The 27,593-nt window shown below is 37.7% G+C and overlaps 1 protein-coding gene across 5 annotated transcripts in view; it reads right to left on the bottom strand.

Annotated features, from left to right (window-relative positions):
* TTC13 (tetratricopeptide repeat domain 13) overlaps positions 1–27,593 on the bottom strand; it is a 76,896-nt gene that overhangs the window by 22,612 nt on the left and 26,691 nt on the right. For 2 of the 5 annotated variants that reach the window (XM_017885584.1, XM_017885583.1), the window contains exons 4-12: positions 26,732–26,802; positions 17,796–17,861; positions 16,210–16,302; positions 13,018–13,134; positions 11,641–11,751; positions 6,002–6,084; positions 3,850–3,991; positions 3,420–3,594; positions 724–880 (exon numbers count right to left, since the gene is read on the bottom strand). In XM_017885584.1, coding sequence (XP_017741073.1) covers positions 724–880; positions 3,420–3,594; positions 3,850–3,991; positions 6,002–6,084; positions 11,641–11,751; positions 13,018–13,134; positions 16,210–16,302; positions 17,796–17,861; positions 26,732–26,802 — 1,015 coding nt within the window. The remainder of the gene's footprint in view (positions 1–723; positions 881–3,419; positions 3,595–3,849; positions 3,992–6,001; positions 6,085–11,640; positions 11,752–13,017; positions 13,135–16,209; positions 16,303–17,795; positions 17,862–26,731; positions 26,803–27,593) is intronic. The other 3 variants (XM_017885586.1, XM_017885585.1, XM_017885587.1) reach the window with 2 other exon arrangements.

The following is a 27,593-nucleotide window of genomic DNA, read 5'->3' as shown; positions in this document are numbered from 1 at the left end:
TGCAGAGAAACGGCCTACTAATGTTACTGAACTTCCAATCCATGAACATAGTATTTCTCACCATTTATTTGTTTTCTTAGTAACTTTCAATTAAGTTTTGTGATCTCCATACAGGTTTTATACAGATTTTGTAAGATTTTTTCTAAGTATTTGTTACTATTATAAATGATATTTTTGTTACTCATATATAGAAATGTAACTGATTCTTGTATATTGATTATAAACAATGACTTTGCTAAATCTCATCATTTCCTATAATTTGTAGATCTTCTAGGTTTCCTTTGTAGAAAATTATGTGATCTGCAAACAATGACAGCTTTCTATTTTCCTTTCTAATCTGTATCACTGATTTCTTTTTCTTCTCTCTGTGCACTGTCTAGGACTTATGGCTCACTATTACAGAGAAGCACTGATTCTGGGCTTTTTGGTTTGACTCCCAATGCTAATGTTAATGTATCTACCATTTCATTAGTTAAAATGATGTTTGCTATAGGTGTTTTTTGTTTTGTTTTGTTTTTAGAGATGGGGTCTCTGCTGTGTTGCTACAGTGCAATGGATGGCTATTCACAGACACAAGGATAGCATGCTTGATTGAACTCCTGGGCTCAGGCAATTCTCCTACCTCACCCTCCGAAGTAACAGGGGGTAGCATGCCACCATGCCCAGCTTATAGCTCAGTTTTGACAAAGGAAAAAAAAAAAGATCTTCATCTAAAGCACTTACTTTATGTGGGGTTGCAACCCTGGCTGCTCTTCATAGTCTTCTATGAGGAAAGGTAGATTTTTAGCCCAGTGGTCTTTAAAGCTTCCAGGCAGATCCACATCAATGTTATATTCCGTAAGGGGGGTATCAAGGTGTGCATGAAGATATCGAGAATACTCTGCAGAAAGGAAATGAGATCTGACACATCCAAATACTGCTAAAGAAACTTTCTTATGGCTAACTGCCATACAAATACTTTGTAACAAGCTGTTCTTCATTTATAAGAATTCTAAAAAGAGTTTCTAAATTTTAGTAAGTCACTATTAGTATATGATAGAGGTAACCTGCCACTGACTTGAGATAACAAGGTCAAATATAAGTCAGTCAGTCTGGTTCTACTTTGGCTAATTTTTTTTTTTTTTTTTTTTTGAGACGGAGTCTCGCTCTGTCGCCCAGGCTGGAGGGCAGTGGCAAGATCTTGGCTCACTGCAAGCTCTGCCTCCCGGGTTCGTGCCATTCTCCTGCCTCAACCTCCAGAGTAGCTAGGACTACAGGTGCCCGCCACCATACCCGACTTACTTTTTGTATTTTTAGTAGAGACGGGGTTTCACTGTGTTAGCCAGGATGGTCTCGATCTCCTGATCTCGTGATCCCCCACCTCGGCCTCCCAAAGTGCTGGGATTACAAGCGTGAGCCACTGCGCCTGGCCTACTTTGGCTAAATTTTAATCACCTTTCCAGGAAAACCACTAAAAATCTCATTGTTTTCAATTCCAGAGCTTGAAAATCCAAGTTCTGTGTCAGACAGAGCCTGGTACTCTGTCAACTGGTATACAGATTAATTGGGTATATGATTTCACCAACTGACTAATGGACTGCTGCTTATCTCTATGAAAGCAGTGTAGGAAAAAACCCAAAGTACAGAGTACCTGCCCCTTCTGCCTATAATTCACAAGTGCAAGCTCTACTAAACCAGGAAAAAAGGGAATTGTAATTCAGGGTAAAGAAAGATGTTGTCTAATAGGTAGCCCCAAGGCACCTGGCTATTGGATACTTAATGAGGCTAGGGTGATTGAAACTGGGTTTTAAATTTTATTTAATTTGAATTAATTTAAACCTACAAACTGATACTTGATTCAATCATTAGACAACTTCAGTATGTTTGAAACGACTTGCACATATGAACCTACTTTTTCAACTATAAATATTATAAATTCTAAATTCAGATCAAGTATTTCCAATGAAAATTTAACATCCAAATTGAGATGTACTATAGCATAAAATATATACCAGATTTCAAAGACTTAGTACAAAAAATAATGTGAAGTATCTAATGAATAGCAGTTTCATATTAATTATGTTACATGTTGAACTGATATTTTGGATATACTGAATTTAAAATTATACGTTATTAAAATTAATTCCACTTCTTTTCACTTTTTTAATGTGGCTACTATAAATTAAAATTACACACACAGCATTCTACTTTTTTTTCTTTTGGACAGTCATGGTATAAAGGGCTCACAATAACAAAAAAAATGTAGGCTTTAATAAAAAAAACTGTCTTCAGAGACAGGAGATAAAAGGCGAGTAAAACTACAACTAATAAAAGGGTAACTGCAAGATTTGCTTTCTTCTTCACCTCATATTTCTCCAAAATATATGAGAATTTTGATATGAAGGAATGACAAGTCAAATATACCAAGTTCACATTTAACAGTAAGAACTGGCTGGGCACGGTGGCTCACGCCTGTAATCCCAGCACTTTGGGAGGCCGAGGCAGGTCAAGAGGTCGAGACCATCCTGGCCAATATGGTGAAACTCTGTCTCTATGAAAAATACAAAAATTAGCTGGGCATGGTGGCGCATCCCTGTAGTCTCAGCTACTTAGGAGGCTGAGGCAGGAGAATGGGATGAACCAGGAGGCGGAGCTTGCTGTGAGCTGAGATTGCACCACTGTACTCCAGCCTGGTGACAGAGCAAGACTCCGTCTCAAAACAAAACAAAACAAAAAAACAGTAATAACCTCACAGAATGTCAGTTTCCTGCCCTTCCTGTGTTCTTGGGACATGTGATGAGACACAAATACTCCAGATGCTTGTCACATTTAGTTCAAAATATGGCTTTTCAACTTAAGTAAAAACTGTTTTAGCTTTAGAAAATAAAAATTTTAAAAGTGGTAGAAAACGCATTCGACTGATCTTTCGAAGATATAAATATCTAGTCTCAACACTAGCACTGACAAGGCGTGGCTGTGAACAAGTCACCTAGCCTCTTTCAGACTCCACTGTTTCATATGGAACATAAGAGTCAAGTAATATGATTTCTACAGCTTTGAGCATGAAAATCCAACAATTCGGCCGGGCGCGGTGGCTCAAGCCTGTAATCCCAAGCACTTTGGGAGCCGAGAAACGGGGCCGGATCACGGGACGGTAGGAGATCGAGACCATCCTGGCTAACACGGTGAACCCATCATCTACTAAAAATACAAAAACTAAGCCGGGCGAAGTGGCGGGCGGCCTGTGTCCCAGCTACTGGGAGGTCTGAGGCAGCCGAGAATGGGTAAACCGGAGCGGAGCCTTGCAGTGAGCTGGAGATCGGCCACTGCCCTCCTGCCCCTGCACAGAGTGAGCTCTGCTCAAAAAAAAAAAAAAAAAAAAAAAAAAAAAAAAAAAAAAAAAAAAGAAAAATCAACCATTCTATGATTTTCTGACTTACCTCGGAGATACTTCACTTTAAGATACTCAGGGCTAGCCTTCTGGCCTGGGAGAGGATCATTCAGCATCACTTTTGTTTGTGCTTTTATCCCTTCATAAAACTGTCCCATGGCAACGTGGCTGAGCCCTTTCATATACTGGCACACTTCGTTATACGGCTCTAGCTGCAGACACCGCTGAGGACAAAATGCTGCATTAGTATCAATAGAGTTTAAGAAAACTTTGAAATGCCTTATTCTTTACTCCGGAATTAGTTTTCCCTCCAGGTTAAACCAGACCTTGTCTATAAGACAAGGGCAATGATTTCTTCTCTTTCTTTTTGTTGGAGTGGAAACACTATTCTCAGTCCCCCTTCTCTATTCGTTTCACTAAACTTCATGAAGAATAATCCAAGAATTCCAATTACAGTGTTCTTATTTACAGATGCTCACCTTAAAGTTCTTAAGGGCTTCCTGTAAGCTGCCGTGGTGGTAGAGCATCATTCCCCGGAGCTGGAGGGTTTGCACGTGATTTTGGTTGAGCAACAGTGCCTTTTGAAAGCTCTCAGTGGCTGCTTCAAAATTGCCCAGTTCTCTAGGTATTTGATAATAGTTATGAATACAGTATAGACATTACAGGAAACATACAGAATAAGCTATCCTCAGAATTATGGACCAATATGTAAACAAGATACCTTGATGCGGGTGTTCCCTTTGTTACTTTTTTATAGCCTCTGACACATTACATTCTACTTACTTCTAATCTTACCAGCTTATAGGATAACCACAGAGCTCTTGAAATTCTGTGGGGAAAATTCATCTGCTGATTTCCAAAGGCAGATGCTTATTCAAACCCCTCTCCTTGATTATTCACAATGAGTCCCAAACCCTAAAGAACTGTGTGTAAATTTTAATATATGGATAAAAACATACTTTTCCCATTTGGAAAAAAGTATACCAATTATAATCCTAAATAGTTCATCATTCTCAATCAAATTCATAGCCTTAAAATGCATTTTTTTTTTTTTTGGGCCCCAAAGTTGCTTTGCTTAAAATCTAGTAAATCATTATATAATTTAGAATTCTGAAAAAAGAAGTGTATTTTAGAATTGTAACCATTCCAGAATGGAAATGGTTGTTATGGATCAATCTGCTCTTTATTTGCTTTTTAAATAGGTTTAGAAACCGGGTCTCACTGCATTGCACAGGCTGAAATCAGCCTCCTGGGCTCAGGTGATGCTCTCACCTCACCTTCTGAAAAGCTGGGACCACAGGCACATGCCTCAGAGCCTAGCTGTTCATTCTTTTATATATTACAAAAAAATAGAAGTAACTTCAAAATGTTCTATACATCAATTCTCTATAAATAATGGACATTTTTAAAAAATATAATTCCTGCTTACATTCATACAGCACTTTACAAGGTGCTTTCAAATCTGTTTTCAATTTCTATTCAATAATTCTGTGAGACAGGAAGCATAAATATCATCCCTTAAACCCCAAACAAATCCAGACACACTTTTTCCAAGTTAGTATAAGAGTTCCTCAAACTATCAGATAAATAAGCTCTTGAATATAATCCTTCCAGAATAAGGCACCTGATAAAGGGACTTTCTGTCACTATCTTTCTTTTCTAGCTTTTGTGGCACCTTTACAAGTGAGAAGCCAGAAGCTCAAGAAGTTAAGCACTCATACCTGCAGAATGACCAAGGCAGAACTAAGTCATGAGCTCCTTCACTCTCATGCCATCCTACCTCCTTTTCATAACACAATATACTTTTTTTTTTTTTTCTTCTGTTTTGAGACGGAGTCTCGCTCTGTCGCCCAAGCTAGAGTGCAGTGGCGCAATCTCGGCTCACTGCAACCTCTGACTCCTGGGTTCAAGCGATTCTCCAGCCTCAGCCTCCCATGTAGCTGGGATTACAGGCACCCACCACCATGCCCGGCTATTTTTGTATTTTTAGTAGACATGGGGTCTCACCATGTTGGCCAGGCTGGTCTCGAACTGCTGACCTCAAGTGATATGCCTGCCTCAGCCTCCCAAAGTGCTGGGATTACAGGTGTGAGCCACCTCTCCTGGCTTACTTTTTTTTTTTTTTTTTTAAGCCAAAAGTCACAATAGCTCTATTCATCAGGGCAATGCATGGGCAATGCATGGAGTCAGGAAGCCAAGTTCTAGTTACAACTTTTCATTCTCAATAGATGTACATTATAATCACAACTTTTCCATCCCTTCATTCTAGGACTTTTCAAAGAGATCATAGGAAATTTACCTTAGTTACTATCTAAGAAGGTAGCAACAGCATCTATACCCCAACAGCTTATAATGCCACTATTCAAAACAACAACCCTTGAAGGACGAACATTTTCTAGACCAACACACACACTGAAGTTAAGAGAGAATACTGTGTATCATGACATCCTCTAATACAATTTTTTCTGCATTCCAGAGAAAATATCAACAAATCTATACATACTTGTGCAATTCAAAATACCCATCTCCTTTGGTTAAGAAATACCATTTCTTTTAAAATATTATGTGAAGCTATCTTGTCTCCCCACTCTTCAGCCTCCCTCTTACCCCAACTGTTATTATTTTACTCACCTATACGCCTGCCCTAGACTTTTATATGCATCAATAAAATCAACTTTCTGCTTCAAAGCTTCTTTGAAGGATTCAATAGCTTCCTGTAAAAAGTGTACAGAAAATTATTTCATTTGCATAACTGTTAAAATTGAGTTTCACTTAAATCATAAAAGGATTTAAATATATATCCTACATAGTCTGACAGATTTTCTTTTAAATAGGAGGACTTTAAAAAAAGACAGGCAGAAAATGCAATAAACTATAAGTCAGAAGGATTTAATTTCAGTAAACAAATGCATTACTATGAAAAATACGAGCCTTAAATTTCTCCCCTTTACAATGGGAAATCAGCTTTCCATTTTACCTACTTTATTACTAGCTACTTCATTAAAACTTCGAATACTAATCACTTCACCTTCATATTATTAATATCATATCCTTAATAAAGGACCTAGGACCAAAAGCAAGCCTAACAGCTGTGTGAAATAATTTAAAACGATCATAACTGGCAACATTTAAAATTGAAACAAGAGACAAAAAAGAAAGCCCAATGTGAAACTGTTTATAAAACAAGCAAAAAGGCTCCTAGATTCACCATCTGAAGGATTCCCATGATCTACAAGGAAAAAGAAAAAGTAAAACAAAACAAAACAAAAACCTTAAGTTGGAGGTGTTTGGGGTCTGCCTAACACCAAGTCTGTGGCTAAGACAGTGAGAACTGCTAAGCAGGCGCTATGCTTTGGAAAGCTGTCCTTGGAAATGCACGGTATACTTGGCTACTGCCTAACTCCCTCTCCATCTATGAAAACTATTAATCAAATGACCCATTCTATTTAAGTAGAAACAACCTAGGCTTTAACCAATGTTAAATGTACTTTTCACTGTGACTCATACACTGCAATAAAAAAATTATGACTATATAGCTTACTAACACTTTTCCTAAGGAAAAGACATACTTACTAAAGTTACCTGCTATAAGGCATCATGATCTCTAATAGCTTTAATGCAAAAGACTTGACTTTAGATAATTTTACACATGATTAGATAATTCACAGAAGAAAACTACTGAAGATGCCACATACTTTGCACATGGTAGGCACTCAATAAATATTTAATGATTTGGTAAGGCACACAAAATTGTTTTGCAAAAGCAGTAAAATTCTAATCGCTTTCAAAAAGGCATTCATTCCCTGCACCTTGATTTTCTCTGAAAGGGAGACAGCAGGACAAGAGAGGCTGGTGTGCAAACTCTTCAAAGGCAACAATGGGATGACAATCTACTAATTAAGGACTCCTGCTGTATATCTACAGTTGGGTAGAGAGATGGGAATGGATAAACTTTAACATTTAAGAAATGTTAAAGATCACTTTTAGTTTGGCTTCTTGCCACGGTGTAACCTTGATCTTTTAAGAGTTTACCACTCTATTCTTAATTCAGTAAACATGTATTGAGTGCTTACTATGTGCCAGAGACAGTGTGAGGTGCAGGGGAGGCAAGGATGAGCCAGTCATTATCTCTGTCCTCTAAGAATGGAGTCTAGTTAGAAAGCCAATTGTGTCACCAGGTTATCGGAATACAAATTAAGAGCTACAATAGAGATATAAGTAAGTCTCTGAGAATGAGGAGAAAGAAACCACTAACTGAGCCTGGGGTAACAGAACAGGCTTCAGGGAGGAAGTGACAATTGAGTGGGTCTTGGAGAATGAAAAGGAATTTGGTAAAGAAACAGGGCATTTTGGAGAGGGGAAATAGTACTGTACAGTGGCATAGATCACTCAGAAATGGTGGAAGATTTAGTGAGGCAGGAGTGCAGGGTGCATGGGTGGGTGCAGGGGAGAGGGAAAAGATGGGAGACCAGGCTAATGTGGAAAGCTGGGCCAGGAAAGGAAAGGCCTCCTGGGCCAAACTGTGCAGGCAGTGAGGACTAGGGGGCTTCACACAGGTGCATGTCCTCAGGAAATGTACTTTTTAGAGAGGATTACTACTAGCAGCAACAAAGACAGACTAGGGAGGGAAGAGAATGGAGACAGGGAGCCAAATGAGGGAGTTGCTGCAGTAGTTGGAGCAAGAGATAATGAAAGCTCAAACTAAGAAACTGTCTCTGAGGAGAGAAAAGAAGGGTCAACCTCAGGAGACATTTTGAAAGGCAAACTACAACAGAGTTTGGTGGCTGCCTGGGTATGGGAGATGAGGGAGAAGAAAGGGTAGGAAGCTTTTAAGCTGAAGAGCTCGGGTGGGTGGCGAGAGCATTAACTAAGTAAGGAAGTACAGGAGAAAGGGCAGTTGCAGGTGGGGATGGGGTGGGGCAGGAGGGAATAACGAGCCCATCGGGGCGTGTTAAGTCTGGAGTGCTTGTGGACAGCTAGGTGGAGACGCCCAGGGGGCTGCCCACTCCACTTACAGCATGCTTGGACGCCACAGTTCTTCAAAGTCTGATTTCTCTTCAGCTTTTAAGAGTCTTTGGTTTCAGGGTTCCTGTCTAATCACTGCACAGCTCTCTACCTCATTCTGCCAAAGAGGGGACATAGTAGAATCAAGATTTTAAGGCGTTGGGAACAAAGAAACTACGTTTGAATGAATCAATCTCTAAGCATATGAACTGGCTCTGAATTAATTTGCTTGGCAAATGCCATCCCACCATTTTCAGTCCCCATCTTTCTTACTAGTTGACAGGCAACCACCACCCTAGGGCTGTTCCTTGTTAACTAAGAGAACACTCTCAGAAAATTCTCAAAGTGAAGGCTGATGGTGCTTGGGACACGTGGTTTGTGAAATATCCTTACAACATAGATAAAACAATGGGATTCAATAGAAAAGCTTTTGTTGTTTCCCTAGGAAGATCCAAAATGCCTGATATAACCCCTGAATTGAATAGTCATAAAATTTGTAATAGTGCTTAATATACTTCTAACGTATTACATCATATAGTAAATAAGCAATCACCTACTTAATTAATTTTTAAATTGCTGTTGGCCAAGAGAGACCACCTTTAGGATATAAAAATAGCTCAAACTTATTGGTCCATTTAATACTTGTCTCTAAGGTTAACAAGAGAAACAAAAAAATCTAAACAAAGTTCATTTATTAATTCAGTCATTTCACTATGAACTCAGTTTTCCGACCTGTGTAACAGGGACACCCTCCACTCCTTCTATACCTCACGGGGATGCCGCTGAGATGAAGGAGACAGTAAGTAACCACTCTAACCTCCCCAGACAGCAGATCTATAAAAACGCAAAGCAAGAGTTCCCATCTCTTATACTTGCTGATGCTGTGCTTATGAGCATGGTGAAAAGGACAGAGCACCAAATAACTTGGTAGGACTAGTTGGCTGAGGGGCTTCTAACGCTCAAAATGAAAGCACTGTTTCTAGGTTCTTATCACGCAGATCTAAAGCAAATCAAACTGAATTTCAGTTCTTGTGCAATTTGTGGTTAGTTTCTCTTTTCTGAAAAATTCTCATTTTCAAATACCCCAAAGAGCCCCGTCCATATTCCTAAACCTGGCTTTACAGTAACAACATTAAAAGTGAAATTGTTTGCATTTGCTTACTTTTAAAAATATTTTCAACCTCTTAATATGAATAGTTTGGTATTTTTTTGTATTTGTAATCTTTTTCTCCTCCATGAGATATCCAAGGGATATTATTTGAGTAGAGTACTGAAGTTCTGAATTTTTAAAATTTAAGGTGACTGTCAGAGAAGATGAGAGGAACAGAGGGTAGATACAAAATAAACTGGACAAGTCCACCTGGCAGCTGCTCAAAGCATGTTTTAAGAAATTGCTCTCAAAGCCTACGGCTGCCAGTTTGAATCCTGAGGGAAGAGAGAGGTCTTTATTAGGAGCATCCTCCACATACTTCCAAAACGAATGTGAGGTTTATGAAATAGAATCTGCAAAATTCCTTTTGGTTTGGCTTTTAGTGGAATGGGAGTTTTCTTTTAGAATCTGTAAAATTTTAAATTTTCACAGATAAAATAATCTATAATAATTAATATTCAGTTCCTGTTTAAAGCTTACAAAGTACTTTTCACATGGAGTATTTTATTGAATCCTCATGATCACTCCAAGAGGCAGAAAGTAGAATTGTTTCCACTTTATAGATGTGGAAGGAGAAACTGATTGCCCATGGAGCCTGGAGCAAGAGCTCAAACCAAGACCTTTCAACACCAACTTCAATGCTCTGTCCTTGAAATTCATTATTCCACTAATACGTATTGAGCACCTCCTATGTGACAGGCATTGTCCTTAACACTGAGGATTTGCAATGTGCAGCCTTTTCACAGGTAAACACTCTCCCCACAACCCAAATATATGTATGTCAGATCCTCAAACCACTTTCAGTAATAAAATGTCTGTTCTTTCTGTCAGAAAACACATCCCTGCCACACACTACTGAATTTCTTCACAGCCTTCAAAGTTGTCGTTAAGTACCACCTTCTGGGGCTCCTATCAGAATGAATCACTTTTCAGTAGTGCAGGCTGACTCTATTTCGTTCTCAGGCCCATCTGTCTTCCATCAGGTAGCTTGGATGTGTCCTTTGTGAGAGCACCTACTATGTGGCAGGCCTTGAGCGGCACTAAGGAAGCCCAGGTGAGAGAGGCAGCTCCTCGTCAGGTTCCAGGCCCCCGGCTTCTGGCATAAGCCTTCTCACGATGGGTTCCCAGCACAGAATCAGAACATGGAATCGAGTGCCTGGGCAGGAGGAAGGGCCAGGCTAGAGGCCACATTTCTGCCCATACTTTCAGTCAGTTCAGATAGCTTTCCTGTTTCCCTCTACCTCCTCTGCCCAGCAGTCAGGCAGTCCTCAAGTGATACTAATACAGTCAATCTCAGAAGGGTCTCCCAACCTGTCCCTGTGGTCTCTCAAGGAGCTGGGTCAAGTTTCATGCCCACTGACCTAGACCCAACCAATGTCACCCTGTCAGTCCTTCTGTCCCCCATCTCCTCAGCCACCATGCTGTCAGAATCAACTTTCTAAATTACAGATTTGGTCTCAGTGCTGGAACCTATGCATTTTGGCAATCTAGAATTTATAGCTCCTCTGGCCTGCAAATTTGAGTCAAAATGCTTAGCACAGTACTCCAGGATAAGGACCTGCCCTCCACCGACCTTCCAGCTTCATCTCCCTTAAACCACACCCAACTACTTCCCACTCTGTGAACTGCCCGTATTTCCATCTCCCCAAGTCTTCACCCACGCTTTCCTCTCTGCCTGATGGGCTTTTCTTCTCCCACTTCCATCCCCAAATCCCACTCAGTCTTCCAGCTCCAGGACAAAGTCCACCTGTTCTTTGGAACTTTCTCTAACTCTGCAGTTCCAGTGAATCTTTCTTATCTACATTTTCAAAGCACTTTGTTTATATTATGTTCTTGAGTATGTTTACCATATGATAAATTATATGTGGAAAAAGCTTTGCAAACTGTATCCTCTATAAAGGTAAAGTATCATTTCTCCCACTTATTAACCTTTGATCCTTTCTCTTTCTGTATCTCCCTCCAGGAACCCAGCAAAGAGTAGAAGCTCAACAAATAAAAAATATGCTGATTCAGATTACCTTCTACATCAGATCAGCCATCAAGCAAAAGAAATTCCTCCCACCCACAAAAGAGAAGCAGAGTCATCATATGGTACACATATGCACAACACTTTCACCTTCAGAAGTCCTCTGTGAAAGAAAGTTAAACCTTTGTATAGCATAGCTATAGGCTGGTTTTTGTTCAGTTCTAAGGACTGCTGAAAGTCTTCATGGGCTGTTGCATAGTCCTACAAAAGGAGAGTGGGGAAAAAATAAAATAGTATTTATTAGATATGTGAACATTTCCTAATTTTGACTGGTAGAGAAAAAATATCTCAATTCATCCTCTGCCCTTTTGGCTTCAAAGGAAACATTTCATGATACTATATATTGGTTAAATGCTTATACTACTCATTCAAATAGTTGGGAGCTTTTAAGAAAAGCGATTGTGAGAAAACTGACAAAGGTTTAATTAAGCACTCTGTCTTGACTACAAAAAAATTTATCTCAAATAGTATTATAGCAATAATCTGTCAGAGAAATTTCTGGTACTAGCATTTTATCATACTGGATAGTTCCAAAATAATTGTGCCACAGATTAATATTAAAATGTGTTATGCTGAGACTCTTTTAATATATTTTCTTTGGCACAGAAAATTGTTATTTAAAGTACTATAAGCCACAGAAATAATTGTGGCAATCATAAATGTCACTCTGATGATAAAAGACAATCTTGTTAGGCTTGGGTCACTTACATAGAGAAGCTATAGTCTGGAAAGCCATGCTAGCTCAGGGTATGTTTCTTGGGTTGTGAAACCCAAAGAAATTCAAATTGTACCTCTAAGTTTAATAATCACATTGACAACATGCACACCTGCTTCTCTATGATGACATTTGCAAGGAAGATTGACATACAATCCACAAACTAAATTTATCTTTCTCTTTTTTTAAATGCCAGTCCAGAATTAGTTATTGCTGACAGCTCAAACAAGAAAATGTTTTTAGTATTTAATGTTCTCCACTGGGTTTAATTTCAGCTATAGAAAATGCTTTTATAATTCTTTATTTTTATTTATTTATTTATTTTTTTTTTTTTTGAGACGGAGTCTCGCTCTGTCGCCCAGGCTGGAGTGCTGCGGCAGGATCTTTGCTCACCGCAAGCTCCGCCTCCCGGGTTCACACCATTCTCCTGCCTCAGCCTCCTGAGTAGCTGGGACTACAGGCGCCCACCACCTCGCCCGGCTAATTTTTTTGTATTTTTAGTAGAGACTGGGTTTCACTGTGTTAGCCAGGATGGTCTCGATCTCCTGACCTCGTGATCCTCCTGCCTCAGCCTCCCAAAGTGCTGGGATTACAGGTGTGAGCCACCGCGCCCGGCCTATAACTCTTATGACACAGATATATTAGTAAACAGCCAAAGCCCAAATCTATTGAAGAGTCACTTTCTGAGGTCAAGGGAAAAATGAAATTTTCATCATCATAAAAAGAAATACTTCAAGACAAAAACAAGTCACCTCTGATATGAAGTACAAGGTTCCCCGATGTCTGTACAGCCGTGCTGAAGGCTGCAGTTGGATAGCTTTAGTGAGGTCATTCACTGCTTCATTAATTCGTCCCAGAGGGGACAGAATCTAGAAATCCCAAACATGTAATCAGGAAAAATACCAATGACCAACCCTAAAATCCCAATGTTTTTGACTCTTCAATTCCACTTCACCCTACTCCACTCACAAAATTACTCTCAGCAGGCTGCAATCCTTGACCCCATACACTATGCGGTGGTGTTCAAAGTCAACCAGCTGAGGTGCCACTAATCTTTGTCTAGTCAAGCAGGAGACTGATGAACTATGACTGCAGCAACTGCCTTGTCACTATTTCAAACCCACTAATTCTGGGTTGTACCAGATGTTACTTTTCTTACAATGTGATTTTTTTTTCCTTGACTTTATCTTTTAAATCAAAATTTGGCATATATACACAAAGATGTCAAAATTAACCTGAAAGACAACTTTGAACCATTAAAATAGACAAATTATTGGACACAGATTAGAGTCCGCCATGGACTTTAGCTCTGTCCTCTATGGTAAGAAGAGCTGAATGACAACTTCTAAGATTCCAGATGCTCTTTCAGCCCTTTTGTGTAACAACTTTTAACTCATGAGTCATGATCTGCAGAGTAGGAGGAAAAATATCTGCAAGCCTGTTTGGAAAAGCTCTTTTGAGCCAGCAATCAGTTGTATTCAGGCAACATGAAAATACAGAAGACAGTTCAGAATGCAAAAGTAAACCAAAAAGACATAAGAAAATCCAAAGTGAGTATCAGTGTTCATGCAATCAAGCCCAAGCACTTTATCCTGAATAAACGTCCTTAAATTAGGGTTTATTTTGTTGTTGTTTTAGAGACAGGGTCTCACTCTGTCACCCAAGCTGGAATGTAGTGGAACAATCACAGCTCACTGTAACCTCGGACTCCTGGACTCATGCAATCCTCCTACCTCAGCCCCTGGAGTAGTTTAGGCTACAGTGTCATGCCATCATGCCCTGCTAATTTATTTTTTAAAATTTGTTTGCAGAGGTAGGGGTCTCACTACATTGACCAGGCTTGTCTTAAACTCTTGGCCTTAAGCAATCCTGCTGTGTTGGCCTCCCAAAATTTTGGGATTACAGGCATGCACCACTATGCCCAGTCTATTCTATCCCTATTAGACAGGTTATTTCTACCAAATTTTATAATTTCCTACTCTAAAATCAGCGAGAAAGAGGATTCGGGCAGGCCTATCACCAGTAGTATGCATGATAGCTCAGAAAGAGGAAAGAAATTGAATATAAGTCTGAGAATTCAAAAAGCACAGTGGGCTGGGGTTGTATTTTGGAAGGAAAATCATCCCTCCCGAGTTTATCAACCCCTAGGTACATAACTGAATTATCATATCCCAGCACAACAATCAATATGCATAATAATGAGTAACTTTAAAAAGTTAACTTATGTTCATCAAATATAGAATATTTCAGAAAGCATGAAAGTGAAAGATTTCTCATAAAATGACTTCTGACATATATAAATGGTATGTTATAATTTAGCTGGAAAATTCAGTATGTAGTAACATTATTGCCCAATAATGCCAGAAAAGAGAATATTATTATACATAAGACAATTAAAATTATTTTCTAATTACCAATGCCATTCTGATAAACAGTAGCTTTTTATGNAATATAGAATATTTCAGAAAGCATGAAAGTGAAAGATTTCTCATAAAATGACTTCTGACATATATAAATGGTATGTTATAATTTAGCTGGAAAATTCAGTATGTAGTAACATTATTGCCCAATAATGCCAGAAAAGAGAATATTATTATACATAAGACAATTAAAATTATTTTCTAATTACCAATGCCATTCTGATAAACAGTAGCTTTTTATGAGATATGCAAATTGTAAAGACCTGTTAAATAATTCTTACCTAAATATACTTAATTTAATTCATGATTTATCAGATTTTAACACAAACCAGAACAATATAGGGGAAAAAGCATCAGTCCCCTCTCCCAGAAGCAGATGATCACCAAAGTTGTCACCAAATTAGCCACTAAACACCAACTAAATACCAGCAAGTCTCAAGCAGTGATAAACTATAGTCACTTAACCCTTAGCGTTACAATTCAAAATAGATAAGATGTAAGAAATGAAATCATTCATTGAGAAAGATTTTATTCAAAAGCCAAATCCCCAACAAAACAAAATTCACTTTAAGAGACTGAACTGTAAGACACAATAATCTTGAGAACAAAATATCATAAATACAGTTTTAAATTCCTACACCCTCAGCACTTCCTTTACTAGTTTTCTCTCCCGAGAGAAAATAAAAGTAACTTTTCTTTAGTTCAAACATGAGATCATATCAGATGATTAAAAGTTGTTTTATTCAGACTAAATACAGTAACACATATCAAGCCTAGATAGCTTATTATTTTCAGAAAGTAAAATAAACACATTTCACTTAAAAACATAAAACAGAATGCCTTTGTACAGACTCTCTTCCCTGCGCTGAACACTCTCCTCCATCTTGTCCCCACCACACCATGGGATTGCATCAGCTCTAGCCTCGCTTCCTCTGATGGCCTCAGCAAACACTCCTAACATTCCCCTTCTTCTCTTCCCAAAGAAGCACCTCCCGTGTCTACTTAAGCCAGTACTACATGGCATCTTCACCACATGTTATCTGTCTCTATGTCAAGTTTCATTAAGATGTGGCTGTAATCATCCACTTGATCTATGTATCCACGCAGCTAGGTCTATCTCATAAGAATTACAGGTAAGTGCTTACACACATACACATCAGCAGAATGAACGCTTCCAAGGGCTGTGAATTCCAGTTTGACAAATAGTCATATCAAGTCTTGCTAGAGTAGGGCACATATACAGTAAATATGTGTTATGTTTTTCAATGAATAGCTATAGAAGTAGTACATATCATAACCACATATTTTCATACTAAATATTACTCTTCTGTATTAGTTCAGGAATATCACTCGGTCCATAGTTTCCTAGTAATTTCAACCATGCTTAAAGGCATTAAGTACCTACACAGAAAAACATAAGAGTTTTAAGGGAGCATTAAAATTTACAAGTAATAAAATGGTAGGAAAAATATTGAGATTCAACTAATCCAATAACGACAGAGGGAAAAAGAAAACCACACTCACTTCTGCTCGCTGCTCAAATACCTCTGGACGATCTGGTTCCAAGGTAATTACTCGGCTCAGTTCGAACAGAGCAAGCTCAGCATTCTTAATGTCCTTGAAAAGGCATTAGCTTAGTATGAGACATACTGTTACTCAAAACCAGGCTAAAAAGATTTTCTGAGAAAACTAATAATTTAGTAATGATATAACCAATTGTTTAAAAATAAATATGAACTTCACTTCTATGTAAGAGATGTGCCATGTCAAATCAATCATGATATTACAATTATTTAACTCACTCAAGTCTATCTACTTACTCAACAATAACATGTTAGACCCGGCTACCTATCACAAGTTCCACAGATGGCAGGATATTATCTAAACTTAATCTACTTAAACGTGGAACCAATGAATCTCAATGGATGAGTATGTGGATACCAGCACATGAAATGATGCTGACCAGTAGCAATGGGGGAACAGAAATGGGTCAAGATAGTATCTATCAAAAACATAAGCCTATAAATCTATATCTTAAGAAGTTTAGGTAAATTCTCTTTAACATTTGCATGTTACTTTTACATTAAAAATGCATGTGTAACTTTTTATTAAATATACATGCAAATTTAATCTCAAGATGTATAATTTTAAAAGATGTGAATTAGGAAGAGGCAGCTCTGAACTTTACTAGTGCAACTTCAACCTGGTCATTCATTGATGCTCTGAGTAAAATATCGTTTCCTTCCTAAGCACTTCCACCATTCCCAATTCTGAATTCATTCTCAGTCCTCTATGTCTCGGAAGTATACAGATACACAAAGTTTCTCCAGTAGGCCAGCACAAGGTTAGTACAATATTAATTGTAATATGTTATAAATTGTAATAAAATAAAAATGTTAAAATTTTAATATTTTAATGTAAAAGTTGCAAAAGTGGTATTGCTCTCTCAAAGCACAATTTCACACAAATATGTTTAGTATACAATAAGACAATAGAAAAGTTTGCATATAATGTCCTAGACTAAAAATTTGGAAAACTGAACTTACACCATTTCGTGATTTACTATATAATTTCAGGAGTCTTCATTTTTATACCGTAGTACCTTTGCTTGTGTAAAATATGATTATTATAGTCCTCCTCCAGCCTTCCTCAAAGAAATAAGGGGAATAATTTGATTACAGCTACAAAGATATTATACCTATGTGCAAAAAGTATAAAATATAACAAATAAAAATAAATTTTACACACCTAAAAAAAACCTTTTATTCTTTCATCAACCTTTAATAATTGTGAAAGGAACTCAAACTCTAAGTCCTAGTTCACTATTGATGCCCAGTCTCCACTTGGACCATTGAATATCTCTTAGGAATGCAAGCAGGTTCTCATGCTTTTCTTAAGTCTATCCAGTTTATCAAAGTTTACTTCAGAAGATCTGGGTGGAAATCCCCAGTCCACCACTTACTAGCTGCCATTTTCTCATCTGTGAACTGGAACGATAGATACCACTCCACATGCCATCAAGGGTCAATGAACAGTAGCAGTTCTAGCAAAACCCTGGTCTGTGTCAGGTCATGTAGGCGCTATGGCAATCGTAACTAATACATACTCACATGTAGTCCCTTCTTTCCATAGGCTATCCCTCGGCCATAAATTGCACTAACCAGATCAGGCTCCTCCTAGTCAGACCAAAACAGAAACACGTCAAAAACCATAAACAAAACAAAACAAAAAATCAGTTTCTGCTTAAAGCACGTTAATGCCACAAGTGACAGCTCTACTTCTTTATGCTACCACCACTCATAAGTCAATATGCAGTCTCCAACCTGAAAAGTCTATATTCTTAAAGCTCATTTGAATGAAATGTGATAAAAGTTTCACGTTGAAAGAAATAATAGAGAGGAGAAGGGAACCAACATTATGGAACAACATGCTGGTTTCTTTCACAGAGTCATCCTATTTAAAATGCAATCCTCTCAACAACTCTGGCAGCATCAGCAATCATGTCTTACAGAGAAGAAGGCGGCTCAGAGGGGTAAAGAGATGTGAGCAAAGGATTGGGTAATGCCTAAAACTAGTGTGTTTCCTTTCATATATCCATGATATAACCAGAAGAGGAAAGAACCACTCAGTGCCAATACAATGACGAACTAGAAATGAGGCTGCACTGAAATCTGTTGGGAGATTAATCCAACCCTTCATACTAATGGGTCCAAATAAAAAACCAGACTCTTTTTGTAGCCTGCTCGCATGCTTTCTCTGGTTATTCTGCAATCCAGATGGGGTGGAAGAAACACCTATTAGGACCAAGGACAAAACATCTGTTGACCCTGGCCATTGAGTCCTTACATACAGGTTAGTTGGTGAGTGAATGAAATTGCCTCTCATCTACATTTAGCCTCTACAATTTTTACTTCTCTGAATGGTTTGCCATACAGTTAAGAAAGAAGAATAAACAGCCACCTCTGGCTATAAGGTCCTGGGTGGAAGTATTGTACTGCTAAGGGATTTCATAGAACAGCACTGGATTCTCCAGAAAGAAACTTTGCAAAAACTTGATAGATTAATCTATTGTTCAGTTTCATATCTGAGCTAGGGTATCTGCCAGTATTGTAGAAAATGAACATATCCACTTCAATGATGAGTAAATGGGAAAAAATAAAGGAGAAGATAACACTCATTTAAATTTTCTTAAAAGCTACTCAAATAGAATGAGATGCATCTATATCCAGTGGTAAACTGGCATATCACTAGCCACAACCCAGACAGCAGATTGGACTACATGGTGTATGAAAAATTGCAAAATTTCAACTAAACAATTTTAGGTTTCTAGCTTCTCTTAGAACATCAAAAGATTCAACAAACATAGGCCCACATTTTGGCATTCTCACACAGCAATAAATACGTGACTAGAGCTAAGCACTGGCTGTCTCTTTAGATGAGAGGTACAAGTCCATCAGTTCACCACAGGGCCTACCCATCGCAGCCACACTGTGCCAACTCTCATTGCTCATGTGACTTCCCTGGCCCCTAAAAAGTTCTGGATTTATAAGTTATAACTTATACGTAACTGGCATAGAGGTTGCCATGCTATTTGCTAAGTGGGGCGGGGAACAGTACATGTTATAGACCTACAGAAAGATGGTATTTACATTTCATAAATCATACTTATACATGATTGTGTGAGCCATTATGTGCAGAAAGAAACTCTCCAAAATGCTACCAGGAATTTCCTCTGGGGAGTGAGATTACTAGATATATTCCCATTGTACTTAATACATTGTTATATTCCTGTTAATTGTTTAAAACAGACATGCTCATTTACAATAAAAAAAAATATGTTTTAAGTAATACATGTTTCACTGTAAAAATTTCAGAAAATGAAGAAAAGTACCAAGCAGAAAGTAAAGGAGCCCTATAAGCCTGCCCCCCAGAGATAAGAACTTTAAACACTGAAGTATTTTTCCTGGCTTAAAGGAAGGCAGAATAAGTTGTTTGGATGGAGAAAGGATACAGGGGGAAAAGGGGAGCAGGAAAAAAGGGAACCTATTGAGGAATTAAAAGTAATACTGGCTTCATGCTTTTCTGTAGCAAAAAAGCCAGAAGACAGAACAGTCAATGGTTGAACAGAACCCTAGCCAGGCTGGTGTGGGGAGTCAGTGAGCCCAGGGAGCTCATCCTCTAGAGCAGGGGTGTCCAATCTTTTAGCTTCCCTGGGCCACATTGGAAGAAGAATTATCTTAGGTCACACATAAAATACTTTAACACTAGTGATAGCTAATGAGCTTAAAAAAAAAAAAAGATCTCATAATGTTTTAAGAAACTTTGCAAAGCTGTGTTGAGCCACATTCAAAGCCATCCTGGGCTGCATCTGGCCCATGGGTTGGACAAGCTTGCTTAAGGTAACATCGATCTCCAGGAAGAACCAAACCTATGCTCAGATTTGTTATGGTTCAAAATAATTATCTGAGCTGCTTTTCTCCTGAGAAAAAACTTTACTCCAGATGACCAAGAGGTGAATCAGAAAAAGATGTAAATAAGCAGTTATTCTATTAATACGACTGGCATCCCCGCACACCCATGGCCGGGGCTGGTGCTCTGGTTTCCTCCTGCTCTTCAGCTCACACACCTCTCACCAAATCCTGGCCATCTCACCTCCTGAACAGATCAGCGTCCTCCCGCCCACTCCATCAGCCACTACCCTATTCTAAGCCTTCTTCTCTCACCTAGGATATTGTGATCACCTTACCTGTTCTCATTTCTTCCCATCTATTCTCCAGATACACACCAAGAGTTATCTAACACTAAAGTCTCATCATATCACTTCCCTAACTGAAATTATTCAGTGACTCCCCAACACCTAATACTGTGACATTCAAACTTTTTCAACTCCAAATCACTGAAATACATTTTACATTACAATCCAGTACACACATACACATGTGCACGATATATACACACACGTATTAGAAAACAGTTTCACTAGGTTACACCTAGGACTTACTATACACTATGGAATCTGATAGTTTCTAGTCCAGCATATTTCACTTAAAAAAAAAAAAAGTGCTAATCTTAACTTGTCAATTAATTTCAGGACCCACTAAAGGGCAGGCAGCAACCCACAAAAAAAAAAAAAAAAAAAAAAAAAAAAGTAACATCTAAATGGCTCTGCAGAAAATATTAATCATTTTCCTGCCTTGCTGTTCAGCCTCATCTCCTTCCTCTTTTTTTTTCTTTTTTTTCATAAAGACAGGGTCTCACTCTGTCACCCATGCTAGAGTGCTGTGGTGCAAGCCTAACTCACTACAGCCTCAAACTCCTGGGCTCAAGTGATGCTCCCACCTCAGGCCATTTTAGAATTTTTTTGTAGAGATGGAGGTCTCACTTTGTTGCCCAGGCTGGTCTCAAAGTCCTGGCCTCAAGCGATCCTCCTGCGTCAACCTCCCAACATGCTGAGGTTACAGGCATGAGCCACCACACTCAGCTTCATTTCATACCCTAGAAATCAGAACTATTTAATAATTCCCTACATACAAGATGCTTTCCCAAATGCAGTGCATTTGCAAATGCTATCCCCTCTGTCTGAAACACTCACCCATTGCCTTGGTCCCCAAGCAATTCCTTTCATCCCTTAAGTCTAAGCTCAAACACCACCTTTGGATTCCTTCCAGACTCCCCTAGAAAATAAATATGCTCCTTCTCCTTTATCCCACTGTACATTGTATGGATGTCAGCCATTCATTCCACAATTATTTACTAAGGGCCTACTGTTAGCTATCTCAGGTTCCATGCGTTAGGAATACCACACAAAGCCATGCTATTCTTGCCACCTACTAGGAATAGCAAGCAAAAACCAACACAGAACACAAGAGATTCGCCTATCAGATCAAAGTCAGCTTTGTTAAGCCTGTTCTTCCCAAAGGGGAAGCAAGCAGGACAACTTGGCTAATAATAGTGGGGTGCAGTCAATGGAAAACAAGAGCCCGATCCAGGATAACAGGAAGGCAAAGCTCTACGACAGATGTACCACAATGGTTAACGTATGGTGGGCCTCCAGCTCTTGCAGCTATAACATCTTTGTAGCAATAAAAATTTTAAACTTAAAACAATAACAAAAAAGAAACAAACAAAAAAAACCCAGTCATTCAAAAGTTTGCAACAGCTGAAATATCTGAACACTGACAACCTCCTAAAGGTAGCCATCATGATCTTGACTGCAGGATTGGATGTGTGCCCCACAACAGAGCCCCTCGCATGGGCCTCCCCTCAAGTCACCCCGTGGTCTCATCATTACTACAGCACTGAATTGATTACTGTGCTTATCTGTAAAGTATTTAGGTTTTCTGTATTCAATTTATGCTTTCTATTTATTTATTTATTTATTTTTGAGACGGAGTCTCACTCTGTCGCCCAGTGCAGTGGCACGATCTCGGCTCACTGCAAGCTCTGCCTTCCGGGTTCACACTATTCTCCTGCCTCAGCCTCCCGAGTAGCTGGGACTACAGGCACCCGCCACCACACCCGGTTAGTTTTGTTTTGGTATTTTTAGTAGAAACGGGGTTTCACCGTGTTAGCCAGGATGGTCTCGATCTCCTGACCTCATGATCTGCCCGCCTGTTCCTCCCAAAGTACTGAGATTACAGGCCTGAGCCACCACGCCCAGCCCAATTTATTCTTTCTTTTTAGAATTTTTTCCTAACAGTCAAGAGGGACATATACTTACTGTGGCTGTTATATCTACAGTTCAGTATCAAGCATTCCTAAATTTAAGTAACAGATTTTATTACTTTTAAAAGTTGATACTTTATTTATTATTTTATCTGTCATTAGCTAAAAAGCCAAAACTTTTCTTTATGGAATGCCATAGTAAATTTCTGGGTTTTCCAAATAAAACCAAAGTTTATTTCTAAAACAAATTAGGCTCTGAAGAGCTATTTTCAAAATATTTTATAATATTTATACTTTATAACGTTTTCAGAAACTTTTAAAAGTTTCTTTAAAAGTTTCTATACTCTTCAACTTAAAAGAGTGAAATGAAAATGAATACTTCAATCTTCCAATTTTACTTTATGCAACTGCAAAATCATGGTATAACAGTTGCCTAAATGGTGTTGTGTCTACTTAGATGTCTCAATTCTCAAAAAAAAGTCTAATATATTATTCTCATTTTATTACTTACATAGTGACTTTAAATTTTACAATATTTACTGTATTTACCACTATAAGGCTGGCTTTTATTAAAACTGGAAAGTTACTGGATCTAAAACCAACAAGTCGAAATAGTCAGTAGATAAGCAATGTAAAGAGGATTAGATTTCACCTAAGTGATGAACACATATATTTGCATAAAGGATGTTATTTAAAATTCTGTGCAGAGGAATGTTTTCAATTTTGTATGCTAATGTAAAATAAGAAATAATGTTCTTTTACAAGTTCAGTTCCACTGGAATCAAATCAAAATCAGATGAGCTCAAGATCACACAATGAAGCAAAGGCCAAATTGCCTCATAAAATTGTTGAAGCATTTATGTTATACCCATCCCTGCATGGGTACCAAAGCAGCACAGAAATCAGGAAAAAGTTCTACTTTTCAACTCAAGAACACTATTACTGATGCACTGACACACATGGAAGTGACTTCAGGGCATTGGCATAGAGGCAACACTAATTTAAGCTTTAAAAATCAAGCGTTTCCAATGCAGACTGACATCTATTAAATCCTGTCATTGTGCTCAGTTAGACACCTTGATACTTCTGTAAAGGAAACTCAAACCACAGGGAATACACATTCCAATAAACACTTTGAAACACCAAGGATTATGGAAACATTTCCCAGGTTTGTAACCTGCTGGTGAAACCAAGACAACAGGAAAGGTATAAGAGCTTTACATCAAAAAGTCATTCTGGAGTTAAAGTACCCTTTATATGTAGATTTGAAATTCATATTAAATGAGCTTATCAAAATAGCAATTCTAATAAAATCCAAGCCCCCGAGTCCCCATTTGTTGCCTGCTTCTATAAACAGAATCATATTCCATGCTCTGCTGCTTCATACTGGAGTTCATGAGCTGTCTCATTTAAAAAAAAAAAAAAAAAATTTGCCAAGAGTTAATGAACTCAAAAAAAAAACAAAGTCTATGCATGAATAGCTACCACTTTGTAGATCTGTTAAAGGACATTTACTGGCTTAAAAATACTGCATTTTGCATATCTAGAAGGTCCTGCAAGGAACAGGTAAAAATGTATTAGCATATATAGAGAAAAATGGTTCTCAAGTGATATTTAGTTCAGGAACAACCTGAAGAATGAAAAGCAGTACAGCAACATCTGTATATACTTGAAGAAAAGCTTCATCACTATTCTGAAATATTGGATATGAAAAAGTATGATTGAGATAAAAACGTATTTCATACTGCAAGAAATTTTATCACTACGCTTGCCAACAAAAGAAAAAACAAACAAAACAAAAAAGAAAAGAGTAATTAGATTTAGAGAATAATCATATGTGTAATACATAATTTAAAGAAACTGATTTATGCAAATTATGATTCGTGATGAAAAAAGGAGTTCCAGTCAATTGGAGAAGAAGCAAGAACTATTCTTTGGACATTTGCTACCACCTACTTTTATAGTGTCTTGATGACACTAGCTATCGAGAATTTGATGAAATCAACAGAAAACTCAAACAGAGACTGTGTGCATCACTTTCAAACATAAACTCTAATATAGAAAAGTTTCGTCCAGAAAAGTAGGATCAAGTTTCTTATTTAAATTTTTGAAAACAATGTTAGCATTTAACATCGAATCTTGGTATTTTCTTTCTTTTTTTCAGAGACAGGTTCTTGCTCTCTAGCTGGAGTGTAGAAGCTTCGAATTTTCTATTTCTTATCAGTCGTAAAATATAAAGAAAATGTGACAGATTTTCACAAAGCTTTATCTGGATGCCTCCAAATTATTCTTTCTTATCCATGTGCCATGCAAATATTATTTCCACATGTGCCATGATGTGGAAAGAGCTGGGAAGCACTGAGGTAAAGGGTAAAGGAAGACAAATCACTGAGGAAAGCACCAGCAGGAAAGCCAAGGGCATTCTTGCTGCTATATAAAAATATGTTATATACATGACTACCCAGTTCATTCTTCTGCATCTGAACTTTCCACTGCCTTCATCCCTGCCCCATCGATAGTCTGAACTGCCAGTAAAGCAGTCCAACCTTATAATCCATACGTTCTCAAAGAGAGATTTCCCAGCTGAAAGCAACCCATTGTATCACAGATTGATGAAAATGTGATATCACATTTCAACACATTATCTTCTTTGCACCAAGAGAAAAATGCTAATATACTTTCTGAACATAACTGCAAGAGAAATGTCTTACAACTATAAATGGACAAAACAAAGGCATATTATAGAGCCATTAAAAATAAGATTGTAGAAAATACTGAAAAACATTTATAGCATAGAATTAAGTGAAAAGTAATACAAAACAGTACATATATTCAGATTATAAAACAACTGCATATTTTGAAAAGGCATAAATAAAAAATTTAAACACGTTAAAGTGGCAGAATTCGGAAATTTTTTATTATTTAAAATATTTTCTTTAACAGTACTATATTGTCTTCAACCACAACGGTAATAACATTTTCAAAAAGTTGAATAAAATAATACATCTGCAAATTCCTATTTTCTGCTGGATTCTACACTCCAGCCTGGTTGCCTTAAATTAACTGATATTTGCTCCTATAAATGTATCAAAACCTCCCTTTCAAACCAGGGTCAAGTGTTAACTGTGTAAAAGTGTTTGCTTACCTTTTATAACATTGCCAATACTTAATAGAAATGTGATTTTTAAAACCATCTATAATCTACCCTTTGTATTTTAAATTCCACTGAAGAATAGTGTTCCACATGACCACCCAAATATACTGCTCCTTGGATCCAAAGACCTCAAAGTAATAACTAAAAATATCTCATCAATTGTTTGAGAATGAAGATGTTATCAATATAATTAACCTTATTTTTAAAGAGAAAACAAAAGCAGAGCTAACATTTCAAAATGAATCATTTAAATTAAGTCTGTCTGCTAGACTGTAAGGTATTTGTTGGCACTTGCTATGATTAACACAGACGAATACACCAGAATAGTACTTTGACTAGCCAAAATTTACTAAGCACTTACTATGTGCCAGGCACTAGGTACTAAGTACTTTAATAGGATATTTCATTTAAATCAAAAAAGAATTTTTTTGGAGGTAGTTATTATTATCTCCATAACTCAAGAGTTTAAAAAACTTGGTAGCAAGAAGCAGAGTGGATTAGAATTAAGGCATCTCTAGCTCTAAAATCCATGTCTTCTTCACTGTACTTTACTGGAAAGACACAACAACAATCAATAAATGGTTAGGCACCAACAGTGCATACAGTTAAATAATGATACAAGATACAAGGCCAATGATATTGGGCAGCTACCAGCCTTCTCTGCAACTCTTACACATGTAGTGCTTGCATGCTTTATCTTAACTAGACTTGAGCACAGCCACCAATCAGTAAAGACCCAATACTTCATTAAGGAGTCTCATAATTATACTTTAAGGTGAGAAACATATGTATGAGTAGAAATTAAGTTAATCATGAAGATCAACTCCTGTGTGAAAATAAGTTCGAATTTCAAGAATTTCCAGTGTCCATATCTCATGGGAGATATTGTGGTAGAGAGGAAAGTGAACTGATGCTGATGTTTTTTTAAAGCTTGCATTGGAATCCCATCTCTGCAACTTGATGGTTGGGAGACTATGAGTAAATTGCTTGACCTGATTAGATTCCCTTTTTCTCATTTAAAATGAAGGTGTATTTAAAATCTTTCAAAGATTAAATGAAAGCATGTCACAAGGCCTGGCACCAAGAAAGTGCTCAGTCCATACCAATTTCTTTCGCTTTCCTATATAATTTAAAAACACGTTGTATTACAGCACTTCAGCTGTGCATTAGTCCATGTTTTTGTCACGACCATAAACTCGAAATTCCATAAATAAGAAGAAAAATTACCTGAAGCATTGTTGAAAAGTGCCGTATTGCTTCATCATAGAGACCACTGCCAATCAAGACGTAAGCAATAGCTATGAAACAAAATACAAAAACATTAAAGGGAAGAATAAAGTACCTCAAACTAGAATCAATAACTAACTTCTTTGGTAAATCTCCAAAGGCAGCTCCAAGCACTGGAAGCAGTTAAAGAAAACCTAGAAATTAATAAGGTGTCACTGAATTCTTCCACTTTCACCACTCCGCACTTACTAATCAGCCTTCCAATTCCATTTAGATTTAAATTGTTAAAGTCATCTATAAAATATCTGCCTACAAGAAATACTTATCTTTTTCTAAGCCCATCATTCATTTTCAGATCCCAAATAACCTTTGTGATGTCTCCTAGCTATCACAAAAGCTAGTAATAACCCTAAATAATGTCCACATAACATGGCAATGTGATTTTTACTGTGAATGTTATGAGAAATACCCAAACAGCATCACAAATCTCAGTTCCTGAAAGTGATGAATTTACTGCCAATTACCTAGTAAGAACAAAAACAGGGACTCAAATATGTTAACATAATGCTTAACTGTGGATAATACAAACCACCATAATGCAATGACAGTCTTTTTCCTACTTCTTCCATTCAAATTATAGTGAAAACGCTACTCAAAATATACACTAAAGATGAATCATTTTGTATCACATTGTTTAGGAGAGTGGTACTTTGAAATTAGAGCTAGGACAGTCTCTGAAAACACAGCAATATTCTGACTAAATTCTGCCACCCATCCAAAAAACAATGTTTGAATATTCTAGATTACATTACCATCTATAAAATTTGCCCTGACTGCTTAGCCCTTGGGCCCCCCAAAATCC

This window comes from Rhinopithecus bieti, unplaced genomic scaffold, assembly GCF_001698545.2.
Source record: "Rhinopithecus bieti isolate Rb0 unplaced genomic scaffold, ASM169854v2 scaffold_14839, whole genome shotgun sequence".
Lineage (NCBI taxonomy): Eukaryota > Metazoa > Chordata > Mammalia > Primates > Cercopithecidae > Rhinopithecus > Rhinopithecus bieti.
Note: the sequence above shows the minus strand (reverse complement) of the source record. Positions and strands in the feature narration are given on the sequence as shown.